At 49.3% G+C, this 13386-nt stretch overlaps 5 protein-coding genes across 5 annotated transcripts; 1 reads left to right on the forward strand and 4 right to left on the reverse strand.

Moving 5' to 3' along the window:
- Positions 1-1591: 1591 nt before the first annotated feature.
- Positions 1592-2446, reverse strand: KD926_009546 (uncharacterized protein; the record flags this gene model as incomplete). Its single annotated transcript, XM_053094712.1, has 2 exons — positions 1592-1668; positions 1861-2446. The coding sequence occupies 2 exons, from the start codon at positions 2444-2446 to the stop codon at positions 1592-1594; spliced, it is 663 nt and encodes a 220-aa protein (XP_052960113.1).
- Positions 2447-4386: 1940 nt separating this feature from the next.
- Positions 4387-5404, reverse strand: KD926_009547 (SDR family oxidoreductase; the record flags this gene model as incomplete). The annotated part of the gene is made up of 3 exons (XM_053094723.1): positions 4387-4428; positions 4490-4839; positions 4951-5404. 3 exons carry the CDS (start codon positions 5402-5404, stop codon positions 4387-4389), a joined length of 846 nt encoding a protein of 281 aa, XP_052960114.1.
- A 567-nt stretch (positions 5405-5971) lies between these two features.
- Positions 5972-7269, reverse strand: KD926_009548 (uncharacterized protein; the record flags this gene model as incomplete). Its single annotated transcript, XM_053094734.1, has 6 exons — positions 5972-6246; positions 6321-6395; positions 6460-6838; positions 6896-7000; positions 7054-7119; positions 7189-7269. The coding sequence occupies 6 exons, from the start codon at positions 7267-7269 to the stop codon at positions 5972-5974; spliced, it is 981 nt and encodes a 326-aa protein (XP_052960115.1).
- A 1367-nt stretch (positions 7270-8636) lies between these two features.
- On the reverse strand, positions 8637-10420 carry KD926_009549 (MFS transporter; the record flags this gene model as incomplete). Its single annotated transcript, XM_053094745.1, has 4 exons — positions 8637-8893; positions 8953-9284; positions 9340-9943; positions 9994-10420. The coding sequence occupies 4 exons, from the start codon at positions 10418-10420 to the stop codon at positions 8637-8639; spliced, it is 1620 nt and encodes a 539-aa protein (XP_052960116.1).
- A 1755-nt stretch (positions 10421-12175) lies between these two features.
- Positions 12176-13102, forward strand: KD926_009550 (DUF2985 domain-containing protein; the record flags this gene model as incomplete). Its single annotated transcript, XM_053094756.1, has 1 exon — positions 12176-13102. One exon carries the CDS (start codon positions 12176-12178, stop codon positions 13100-13102), a length of 927 nt encoding a protein of 308 aa, XP_052960117.1.
- Positions 13103-13386: the final 284 nt, after the last annotated feature.

Here is a 13386-nt window from a genome sequence, read left to right on the forward strand (position 1 = left end):
CTGTCTTTCTGTTTAGCATCAAAAGGGTGAAGTCCGACAAGGGGAGAGATTCAGAACCTGTTTGGTAAATAGACAGAAATGAAGTCTACTCAACCTGCGCAAATATCTGGACTACCAGCCTATGTAATCATACAGTGCCCAGTGGTTGAGAGATCTCACGTATGGTGTTTCCTAGTAATCAGTCAAGCACTCCGGGTCCCGGTACATGCGCAGACTCCGCCGGAAACCCATGCCAGCAAGAACATTGAAGGATTTATGGGATGGCGAAGTGATTCTTATTTTATTTTGATCAGATATTAGCCTTTCCGGCCATAGTACAGAAATAATACGAGAGGGACTAGAGGGTGTTGTTATGGACGCGAATATGCACCCGATATGGTCGAAGAATGGCTGGCTTTAATAGACTGTTATTTCACGTTAGGTCTCTGAATTTATAAAGCTACAGATGCCGAGCTACTAGCGACAGGGGTCTAGATCGGGGCCTACCCCTAGATAATGGATCTCATTGTTTGCCTTGCATATTCTTTAGTGTCTAATCTTGTTTACTTCTTTAATTCCTTTATTATATTTTCTTCCGTGAACCTCAAGTAAAATGGAACATTCGTCCTATCGAATATTTATTATATGATCTGGATTTCTTTTAGAATAGACTGCCTGTACTTGTGCGTCAAAAGTTGACCTCTAATGCTGGAAACGCAACTCGCTAACGTCTCAGTCACACCCACCATTAATTATCCACCGGCTTCACTCGTATCATCAACTGATCATTCCGATCCCCCGGCCTAGTTACAATACTTCCTCTCACCGTGACCGGCTCCTCAGGATGGGCCAATCCTATCTCAAACGTCGTCACCAGAGCAGCCACCATCGCCCGAAGCTGCGCCCTGGCATATCCCGACCCCATTCAATTACGTGGTCCATGCATGAAAGATAGCATGGCGTAGCTGCTCTCTGCCCCGCCTGTTTTGTTAAGTTCGCCCGTTGTCTTGTCGATCCAGCGGCCTGGTCTGAATTCGTTTGCGGTGGGCCCCCATAGGTGTGGCGCGCGGTTGATGGCGCATGGGGCCAGCATTACTCTTGTTCCTTTGGGGACGGGTTAATCAAGGATGGAGGTGTCTTGTGCTGCTACGCGAGGGCTGAGTGGGATGGAGGGATAGAAGCGGATAGTTTCGCTACAGACAGCGTCGAGAAGAGGGTTCTGTAGCTCTGACTCCACTCTGACCAAAGAACAGTTTAGCCTAATGCCAATCGGTAAAACTCCTCGCCCTATACTTGTGCATTCACCCGCTTTCCCTCCGCAGAAAGAAGTTGCTGTCAACAAGAACTGGCACTATGTCAACCGTATGTGACCGCTAGTCACATAGGAGACCTTCCTATTCCGGATATCGGTATTGGTAACTACCGATCCCCGAGGATTATGCAGAGTTTTCTGTTATTTCTATGGTTCAAAAGTTATGTCTTTTCTAACTGCCTTTTTAGGCTAGATTGCTTATTATTCTTCATGTATTTAAACTATCGTTTGCAGCTAGATTGAAAGAACAAGACCTTCATCATTCGATATTCCTAAGTGTACATTATGTTGTATAATCTGTTAGGACTGGGGATATTCGGGGAGGCCTTTCCTTTGGCGCGTGGATAATGGCGCATACAGCGGTGTTTCTAGCGTATCTGCAATTGACGTAGTGAGCAAGTGGTTTGGAAGCTCTTCATCGCTCTTTGTACTATGTCGTTGTGTATGAATTGGAGCTTGTGAGCAATGACAACGGACATGCAGGCTTGCCGATACTTCATCGAGGCGGAATATGATCGCCCTTATCAATGTTTTTTTCCCAAGTAGCGTAGCCAAACTAAGAGACTCACCTTCAACGTGAGCGATATACCGGTATTGACAATGATCCTCCATCGTCATGAAATTCTCTCTGCGATGCCAACCTAGCTCCTTGACATCGTCCCAGGGTTGATCTCTCGCGGCCTCCAGCAGTCCTCGACGCATCTTCGCCGCAAAGCTCAACTTTCTTCTCCACACCAACTTCGGCTTCTTTTCGTCCCACGGATACTCGTCCTTCTCTCGGCGCACGATGCGATCCACCACTGCGTTATACGGCCCAATCGGCCTGTCTGTGTGGTCGTTGTTCCACGACCAGAAGCCAAAGTCCGGCATCAGCCACACTGACTCCTCGTCTGGTTTGCGGGCAAGAATCCAAAGAGGATGCTGCGGTCCAGCCACATCGTCCAGCTTGTCCTCGACAGAGAATACAAACTCCGTTGATGCGATTGTCACGCCGGGGTTGGTCACTAACGCCCGATGAATAGAGCTCAACACTCCTAGGATCTTCCGTCGGTGGTCGTCGTTGTGCGCTCGTGTAGCCTTCACGTATAGGTATTCGTCGACGATGGCGGCCCGCGCCATACTATTGACGAACTCGATGTTGTCCAGGTCCTTCATGGTGATTTCGCCTCAACCATCCCATACTCCTTGAGCGCGGTAGATGTCTTCGAACAGGCCTGGGAAGAAGTTCTGGAATTGCGCGTCGCTGAGGAGAGATTATGCGCGTCGTAGATCGGGTTATATTGACGAGTCTCGGTTAGGGAAGTCTCTGCCTCGGCAGGGCAGTGAAGGCAGGTGTCGCATTTAAAATCCGGCGCCGTTTCGCAGGCGCAGTGACCAGCCGGGATCAAATGATTCAGTATACTAAAACACTGTTTATTAACAGTAAAAAATTCAAATGAATCATCATTTTATCCGGTAGCCGCAAATAATCAGCACTACGTCTTAATTTTGAATCTTATTGTTGGAACAATATTGTCAACTAGGCCAGAGAGGTGGAGTATCCTGACCTAATCCACATACCGCACAGCACCTTGCTTGGCCTAGACTTGGCCTACCATTCCAAATGGCATACCAAGGGATCAGGAATGCATAGGTGTAAACAAGTGGAACTATAAATAGCTAGGCAGATTGTAGTTTAGAAATGACACTTCACTTTTACCCACCGAGCATATACCTACATTCCGTTGAATCGATAGGATATCTGCTTAGGGCAATGACCAAGTCAACCGACACTTATTCTTTTACTTGGTTTTATTGATCCTTAGCATTATGTATCTTGATGGAGAAACATTGACATGTCATTCTACGCGGTAGGCATCCAAGATCGAAACTCAGAAAATGCCTATAATAGGCTAGCGCTATTTGGTGATCCGAGGATTTCCTGAGTCCTGACTCTTGGGATATCCAGGGCTGTTCCTATGAATATTTGGGCTTGTGCTGTCTTTCGATGGAGAAGATCCACAAAAATGATTGCCAAGTTGGTGTAACGCGGTAAGTACTGCATTTTCCTACTTAGGAAACGGCCGTAGGCATCAGAAGGAATAATAATTTCACTTATTCGTCATTTTCGTGATGGCAGTGCCGGGTTTTGGGGGAGTGTGGCGGGCAAAAGTAGACTAGAAATGGAAAAACGGGCAAGGGGGAGATCGCTAGTTGGGGTGCAGTTTATTGAGTTTACTCGCTCAGGGCACTCAGTCTTCCGCTTACTCTATACTCAGTCATCGCCTCAGGCTGCTCAAATCGTGCTCAGTGAGCAAAAAGCGGCGAGCGAGGGGTGAGCACAAAAACGGAAAGGGAAAGCCATCGGTCTGGCTAGAAAATCAAGTACAAATGAAATTGAGACATACCGGATGCTTCGGTCAAAGAAACTTCATCCCTAGTAAGCACCTGATCCCGAATGGGCACGTCCCAAAATAATTAGGTCTCATCACAATGCCTGTAGTCTATGTCTAACATCCAGACCACTTCCTTGAAGTCGCTTAAGGTGGATGCTTGAAGAACTTGTCCGGTCGCCTTGACCTCTTTTTTTACCTCCTGGGCAATATATCTTCATTGTCCTTGCAAAGTCTCTTCAGCTGATTGGGAACATCTAATATATCACTAATAGCTTTCGAAATTGACAGAATCGAGATAATACAAGACTCTGTCGAGAGTTTGACGTTCCCACGTTGAGGTCCCGGAAGCCATTTTACCACTGACAGGGCCTGAAAAGGGTTTTTGGAGAAGAAATAGATCAAATCAAAATTCTTGCGTTAGAAGGGAATGGTACTCCGGTTGATTCACTTTCGCCGAGGATGGGGCGATTCAGTTCGGGAGAGAGGAGAATAGTTTACAATGACCACTTGTACCTCGTGCTTGCACGCATTCAGCCTGTGAGCGGTCAGACGGACACAGCATCCGGATCGATATATCCTGATCGACAAGAGTACGGAATGCTGAAGATAACGAAGAAATAGAGAACAATGTATGCGCCTTATCTCTCAATTGCTCTATCTAGACAGCCCACCTGTTTAAGATCATAGCTCATTATGCGCAGAAACCACCTAGCAAAACACTTAAAACCGATCCAGCCCACCCGCAGAGACTATGATACGATCCTAAACAACACAATTAGCGTCCTTTGACCCAACCACATGAAGAGCCACATAGACAACTTACCAACACCCACATCGGCAAGAATCCCGAGCACCAATACGCGATTGAGGCCATCTTCCCCTCCCAAGTCAACCCCGTCACGCCACCGAGTACACTATCCGCGACGTTGCGTGCAAACACCGCCCGCGGCATGGCTCCTTCAGTCATTGACCCAGCTGCCTGGTCTTGAAGCACCTTCTCTGCAGGCTTCCAGGGCGAGGAGTCAGAGAGGTTCGCTTCGGGGTGGTTCTCGAAGATATTCGTGACGACGACGCCGGCCATCACGGTAATCACTTTTACACCGAGAGGAGCCAGCTCGAGACGGAGTGTTTCGCTGTATGAACGGACGGCGGCTTTGGAAGAGTTGTAGAATGCTGTGAACACATAGTTAGAGACGGTCAAATTTATCGAGGTGGAGAGTTGAATGCGCGCGAGGAATGAATCTTAGGAAAAGGAACGGAGGAAGTAAAGAAGACGAAACCTACCACCCCAAGCAACATGCAACACCGCGGCAATAGAGCAGACGTTGGTGATGGTTCCCTTGGACGCAATGACCAGCGGCGAGAAGGCGTTCGTGACGCGGACAGTGCCCCAGAAGTTGACATCGTGGACGGCCTTTGCGCGCTCAATGGGCGTCTCTAAGGCGGGTTGAATGCAGGATTGTCCGGAGTTATTGATCAGGTAGTCGAGTTTGCCACCCGTTTGGGCAGTGACGGCTTCAACGACCGCGTCGATACTGGACTGCGACAGAACATCGAGCTGTAGGAGAGTCACATTGGGAAGTTTTTCGATCTGCGACATCTTCGAGAGTGTGCGCGCGGTCGCGAAAACGTGGAGACCACGCTCGTGGAACGTTTCGACTAGCGCCGATCCGATGCCACCGTTGCTGCAGCCTGTGATGAGGACGGTCTTGAGTGGAGGTTTGTTTGAGTCAGTCATTGTGGAGGGGATCGGTGCGCGCAGCGAGTGTAGAGAGGCGAGAGTGAGTGATTGAAGAAGATCCGCGGATGCATGAAAATAAAAAAGGAGCAGGGGAGGAAGGCGTTGATGTCATCTTCGCCTTTCCACAACAGGACAAGGGCCAGGCCACTAGCAGGAGCACTGGTGTATGTATTTCATAGTATGCACGGAGTAGCCTGCATAGCACCGTTCCCCGTGCTTGTCAGCATTCAGCAATTAGTTATACAACGGAATTGTCATCTCCACTTTTTGCCTGACATGAATCCCTCGTTCCTCTTGGCTGCCACCGGAGCCTAGGCTCGGCACGGATTTCAAGTTGGCCCCCAACGAGCGGAGGAGCTACCTTCAAATAAGTGGATCCAACGGATTTATTCATTTCGATTCCGCAGGAAATCGGGAGTCTTTGGTCAGACTCCGCTTCCCTAGGAGTCGGGCCATGGACATTGGACCGACGGAGTGCGGCGAAATTAAAATGGCCGGTAAGCAATCACCTGTTTGTTCTTGAATCATGACTTAGGTATTTCACTATGAAGTACGTGACAGTTTCTAGTTCCTGAATATCCTCTCTTGACTCTCGCTCGCCAAACTCTCCACATCGTCTCGCCCCTTCCCGATTATCTTCGATGTCCATCGTTTCTGGTCGCGAAGGTGGAACCCAGAGTTCCCGTTCGCGTTGCCCCCTGTCAGCTCTTTACTCTCGCTCTTATCGGAGCTGAATCCCGGAATCCTTCTCAGTAAGATGCGCAAGGAGGGGAGGGAGCCTGTGGTCAGTGCCAGTCCAAATTCGACATTCATCCAGATCAGCGGGGTGGCCCCGGAGTCTGCGAGAAAGAGGATGTGCATTAGTAGGAATGCAGATGGCAGAATGCAGATGGCAGAAGAGTTGGATGCATACAGGTAAAGTCAGTGTCGTCTTTCTGGTATACCAGGGTTGGCAGCCGTGCGAGACCAGCAACGCATGCCACAAGACCTAGATGGGTTCCTTGTTAATCCATTTACTCTAGAAAATCTAGATGCGATAAAATATTACTCACCCAGAGCAAATAACCCAATAATAGTCAACCGTCGTTTCAGCGGCATTTGAAGCTTCCAGATAGTCGGGATCGGAAGCGCGAAGATGGCAAGATCTACGGCGAACATGAGGACGCCTTGGTACATCTCGATATCGAACATCGTGTCGGATGGAAAGCATTTATAATTCGGGACCGTCTTGTCGTATGCCGCACTAACGGGGGAGCACTGCAGAATCAACGGCAGCTCTCCTGAAATCGTCAATAAGACTAAGAACCCGACGATAGTGAGGCCGAGCCAGCGGATGAGTTTTGTCGGGAATGCGCGCATGATGAAGACGAGTAGGCTGATTTTGACGGCCGATGCGACGAAGAGGTAGGTGCAGAGAGAGATATAGATGGCCTAGACAACGAGGTAGTCAGAATAAAACGATTCTTTAATTCGGTGAGATCGTCTTACATATTGCATCGTGGGTAGTTGGTCCTCGGGCACCGTGTCCATGTGCCGTCCGATGCCGAAGAACGTGAGATAGATTGAAAGGGCAGCAAATAGCAGGACAAGAATCTATAACGTTATATTAGATCCCATTGAAGAAAGCTCGCCCTGAAGCCACTTACCAGGGCCAAGATAACAAGGCAGTCATCAAGTCCGAACGCACGGGTGATAAACTTGCGCAGATACAGCTAGATGAGCTGATATCAGCATTGCTTCATTCGAACTGCCAGGTTGAATCAAATTTGGAATAATCATACCCTCAAACTGCACACGAGCAAAGTGAGAATCGCCACCGTCGCAACGACTGCTCGCACAGTAGTCACCATGGGAGGAGCCATCTTGTCTGAAGACTGTCAAGCTCCTTTCATCCGTAATGACCGCTGAAGAAGCGAATATCAATGAGCTACGATATCAATGAACTCGCGCCTGAAGAAGACAGAACAAGATCAAGCAGCCGGGGATAGATTGAAAAGGAGGATAATTCAATCCTCCCATCGCGCAAGGCACAGGCCGACGGTGGGTTGACACTTGACACTGTTGATAGGCATAAGCGCAGGGCAAGAAAACGGTCCGTCCAAGCAACCGTCGCCCTTAGTGCAGTCGACTGTCGCGAAGATACAGGAAATCTGATCCTGGCGCTCGCACGAATAATGATGAAAAGCGGGTCTACACTGAGGAATTGTCAACACCGGGTGGACTCAACTCGGGCCACTCCGCCCCCAAAACACACCAAACTAAGGGTTAGTAGCGGTGGAGCCGAGAAGCTCGTTTGCTCACAGCATTGGTGGGCCGAATACTCCGTCACCTGGATCTGCCTTGTTTTTCAATTTGGAGAGGGTTGATCTTTTTTATTTGGTGGAGCACGGAGCAATGCCGCAATCATAACCAGATGGCGATGTGTCTGCCCCGTAGTCACCCCAGCTTATCGTCTCGGTATTAATCTATTCATAAGATCATTCTCTTGTTCTTTCATGTACTCACGAACAAAGTTTGTCAACAGGAACAACAGACCAACCAAGGGGTAGTGCAGGGATCTATACAGTGCCGAATCTCGGCATTTCCTACAAGAATTTCTGGATTCTGAAACTGTAGGAGATCTTCTCATACTGAGTAAGATTCTCTAGCACTAGCTACGCTCCTACAAAATCTCTACCATAAAAGAGAAGCGTGTTACCGAATATAACCCCCCTGCATGAGGGATTCGAATGATCATAGGGAATCCCCCTTGCAACATTTTCCTCGTCATGAACTCGATATATTCCGTTATCTCATTGTGTCTGTAGCCATACGAATGGAACTATCAATCTCCTAGGAAGAAAGACCGCTTTCTTCGAACAGCGAAGCGGAGGAAGGATTTTGGTAAAAATGTGCGAAACTGGGAGAGATGAAGATGGTAAGATTGATTCCCCCTTCTTGATCATAGAAAATATAGCTACTACGGCCGTATAATTCGTATTTCAAATTAGCAACATCACCAGAGTATTCACAAGGAAGATGGCACGGATGGCTAGGCTACGGATATGAAGATGTCTCCAGGGCATATACCGCCGAGTGAATTGTTCAGACGATGAATTTCCATGATCTCATATGGACTCGATTAATCTATATTAACTAATATCTAATATCTAAAAAAAAGAAATCTAAAAACCCGCAAAACCGACAGAACAAATAATACATTCAAGATCTCGGCCCTTCATATTCAATCTTAAGCCTTCGTTGCCTTCTCCTCGTCATCACTGAAAGCGAACTTCGAGAACCGGCGAATCGATTCACCCTTGAAGTAGAAAACGAAGGGAATGGCACAGCAAGCCAGCGCAATAAAGGCGAGCAACGAGCTGGCCCACTGGTATCCCAATCTGTCGTACATCTGCTCGGTGAATAGAACCGTAGACGCACCCCACATGGAACGAAGGAAAGTCTTCGCCGCAAGGGCGGAAGCAGCTTGGTGTTGATATGTGTCCACTGATTCACGTTAGTTTTACTATTCACAAAAAAAAAGAGTGTGGGACGAGGAAACCTACCTAGATAGTTGTTCGCAGAGTTATACAAGAAAATGAACCCGAATCCGACAGGCCAGCCACCGATTGCGGGTCCGAACCAGTGCAGGCGCGGGTAGGATGTCCAGGCGAAGATGAACAGACCGATAGGGATCAGCCAGCAGGAAAACATCATCGGGATCAAGCGCATCTCGGCGGGCGGTTTGCCGTTGTACTGTTTGTAGATTCCAAGGTAGTGCTTGTTAACCAAGGGGGCGCAGGCGGCGCTCATGAGGACGCCGATGGCGAGAGGGATGAACATGAGGCCTGTAGAGCCGGCGCTCCATTCTTTGCCAGATTGGTAGACGATGGGGTAGCTAGTGGGATTGTTAGTGCTATGCGTCTGGAAAAGAGGTGTATAGAAAAACGTACGCGACAAAGAACATGTACAGCAGACCGTAGAGGACGGACATATAAATAGCGATGAACAGGACAATAGGCTCCAAGAACAAGAGCTGGAATGGTCGAAGCAGAACAATCCGCAGCTTCTGACCAATAGGCAAAGGGTCGATCTCAGTCTCCGTGACGTATTTCAGGTCATTCTCCGCTTTCCTGAGCTTCTTAGCTCGCTTCTTCAAGATCGTTGGGCCGTAGGTTTCCGGGACGGTAAATGTGATGAGGATCCAAGCCACGAAGGCAAGGATAAGCTGCAGCCAGTAGAGCCATCTCCATCCAGACGCATCGAACAGGTAACCTCCAGCAAGGGGTCCAATGGCAGGTCCCAGGAAGGGACTCGCAGAGAAAGCAGCCATGGGAACACCTCGCTCCTCGCTTTTCCACAGGTCCGCTAGGGTACCACCGACGAGGGTCATAGGGGCACTGAACGCGATTCCATCAATGGCTCTGCAGACGATAAGGGTCCCGATATTCTTAGACACGGCGCAAGGAATCACGAAGATGACGGCAATCAGGAGAGTCACAGCGTAGACAGGTCGACGGCCGAACATTTCGGACATGGGGGCGAATGCCATCGGGCCTAAGCACAGTTAGCTCGTGTATTCTGCAAGACATAGCAAGAAAACTTACCAACTCCGAAGCCAATAACAAATACAGTCACGACAACAAGACTCACTTCGCGGGCGACCCCAAACGACTCCATGGGACCCTCCAGACCGGCTGTGATAACGCTACTGGCAAAAGCAACGACGAAGCATGTGAAGGACACAACCATGGTACAGTACCATTTGAAGGCCTTGGACCAGTTCTTAGGGTTTTCGGGATCGTCGATCGTGAATGTGACCAGCTTCCAGTCCTCTATCTTTCCAGTAGCCGAGGAGCGAATCGGTTTGATGATCTCCCCAGCGGCAGTTTCACGGGTATACTCTTCAAGGTTGGCATTGGTGGTGATTTGGTCGAGTGGTAGGTCCAGAGGATTGGTTTGGCCTGGCCCCAAACCAACAGACAAGGTCCGGGCGGCCTCGGTCGATTGGTCTGTGTGATGTGGTGCCTGCATGTTGTACTTGATACAGACAGGGCAAGGTGGATTGAACCGATTGATAGTACTGACTAGGGAATCCCTTTTTTCGAAACAGGGGCCTCCACCCATTCTTATACTTGATCATTCTCATTCTTAAAACCGGATCCACGGTCACCAATGGCCACTCGGCAGGCGAACGATCAGAGTTTGTTTGCGATATGGAAATTGAAGCATGGCAGGAATGGCTTCGGGCCGTTCTTGGCGCAATCCTCACCATATTGCCTGATTGGGGTGTGGCGCTAGCCGTAACAGGCAATATGCCACGACAGCCTTACAGTGCTCTGATACGGACTACGGAATACTTCCAGAGACATGAGTTGACGGGCTACTTGAATTACTCCCCTAGGACTGTTGAGATATGTCATAGGCCTTTGGTCCTCTTATGGAGTACTCTGTAGCAATATGGTTGTGGATTTTGTCTCAGAAAACTCGCTCGGATTGCTGCCGGGTGGTCCACGTGGTTAATGTATGGGTCTCTCAAATGAACGGGGTATATTCTAATCAAGTACGGAGTAGATAGAATGAATGTTCATGCGTTCCATCAGCTACGGTGTAAGCAACTGTGCTGGATGAGATCGAAAATGTAATATTGTACAAGAATGTGGTATGCGATGTCAAGTATGACCATTCTTCTCCATGCGAACAGATAGATCTTTAAACCAAGTGGATTATGGGCATTGATGCCGCAAACCTTATAGGTGTCATGGCTATGATTAATGATTATCCCTACTTCTGGGTGAACGAGCCGGCCTCGTGGAGGAGCAGGACCGTGCCTTGCCCAGACTCTTGGCGCTGGAAAGCCGGCTGCCGGGGGGTATTACCGGAGACGGAATAGCTCTCGAGACAAATAGCTTTTCTAGGGATGCGCGCTATCCCGTATTTGGGTATAACCTACGAAGTGCTGGCCAGATTACGGATACATTATTCCCTTTTTTTTTTTTATAGCGAATAGGCAGCTAAATATTTGGGGGGCCGAAAAATCACCTAATCTAATCTTATCTCTTCGGAAACTAAAATTCTAGACCTTCAAGTTCGTAGTCTTGCGGGACAATGGACTGATCTCGGAGAAGCATTCGAGTAATCAACAACTAGTTCTTCATTGAAATCACATATAGACCTTAGTGCACTCCGGACTGTACTACGTAGCTACCTGTCGGCCTTTCCAATATCTTATTCCTTTATGTATACTCTACAGTCGCCTTCAGTGACCACTTATTCCGGCGTATGATTGATTGACCTCGAAGACAGTCAATATTTCTGAGTGTTTGAAAGAATGGTGAAATAACCGCCTTCGTAGATAAGTATTAAGTATCACACTAGCCACTGAGATTGCAATTATTACTGATCAAGGACTGTGTGATGCTATTATGATCTTGTCAGTCCTTTAGCAAACTCTGTACTCCGTAATTCGATAGAAATGGCATGCGGAGCGAATACGAAGCCTCAGGCATGGAAGAAATGGACTAACCCAAAGAGGACATCCATACGGAATACGAACCAGCGGAGGGCGATCATCGTAAACTAGGTGTCAACTTTTCGAGGTGCTGGCTGGCCGACATAGTGTAAACCTTTTTTTTAGATCTACCTTGATTTAGTGGCAAAATAGATTTCACGGCGCAGAGATTTTCAAGGCGACAGCATTGGCGGACGCCGTGTCTTATAAATAAAACATGCCTTGTCGGTCTGTCGTGCAGAAGATTGAAACGCAGAAAGCCACCTGCCTAAACGACCATGTATTTGTCCGTCAACAAAGATCCGCCTCTCCCAACTGAGGCAGAGGCCGCAGCCGAGGCAGCCATGATGCCATCTCCCTCGCTCAACCCTCTGTCTCCCAAAATCTCCAACGTCAGTTCCGCCGGCTCAAATCAAATGCTCACCGTGGAGGGCGCACACAAACAGCTACCCCTCCCAGGGACCGTCAAATGCACCGTCGCCTTGAGACGTTTCGGCCGATGGGCCATCACTCCGACCGGCTTTCTGATTACCGTGTATATGCTGAACGTGGTTGCCTGGGGCGGGATGCTGTTCCTGCTAATGTGCAATGCCGCACCTGCCATGTGTCATCCCACGTGCGACGATATCAACTCGCCTCGTCGGATCTGGATCGAAATCGACTCGCAGATCCTCAACGCCCTTTTCTGCGTGACGGGGTTCGGCCTCGCGCCCTTCCGCCTCCGTGACCTCTACTGGTGGTGTTTCTGGCGCTTCGGCCGCACCCAGACCCGTCGCAATGACGCCCTCGCTCGTTTGGCTGCCGTTCATGCGAATTGGTTCCGTCTGCCTCGGGCGGATATAGAACAGGGTGAGACGGAGGTGGTGTTGACTCCCATCCCGCCGAGCAAGACCCCCAAGCCACCGCTGACGGGGGTGTGTGCACCTGCGACTGCGCCGTGGAAGATGACGTTCGCCGTGCACAATATGATATGGAACACGATTCTGCAAGGCTGTCTGGCCGGTTGCATGTGGGGCATGAATCGCCATGTGCGCCCTCCCTGGACGACCGGTCTCTTCATCGGCTTGGCCTGTGTCGTGGCGATGGCTGCTGGCGGTATGATCATGTGGGAAGGGAATCGGGTCGATAAAATCGAAGGGACCGCCATGTCTGCAGAGGAAGTCGCGGCGAGGAAGAAATTGGGATTGTTGGATGGAGAGACGTGAGCACCGACCGGTGATGCAATGCGCTTTATTTGCTGCAGACCGCTTCTTTCCAGCCCAAGGACGGTACTCGGTCTGAACCCACCGATGCTGGATCTTTGATCGATCAAACCGAGCCCGACGATATTGCGAGCCTAGATGGACAGTGCAGCTGCAGCGAAACCGACAGAAACGACGAAAAATCATTCGAGAGTGACGGCTATACGACTCCAAGAGCAATGTCTCCGATTCGCAGGAACTGTTCCCTGCGGATTGGGGTTTCTTTCGCTATGACTGCTGCTGTCAAT

The sequence above is a fragment of the Aspergillus affinis genome (genome assembly GCF_023601865.1).
Source record: "Aspergillus affinis strain CMG 70 chromosome Unknown NODE_6_length_556011_cov_87_064024, whole genome shotgun sequence".
Lineage (NCBI taxonomy): Eukaryota > Fungi > Ascomycota > Eurotiomycetes > Eurotiales > Aspergillaceae > Aspergillus > Aspergillus affinis.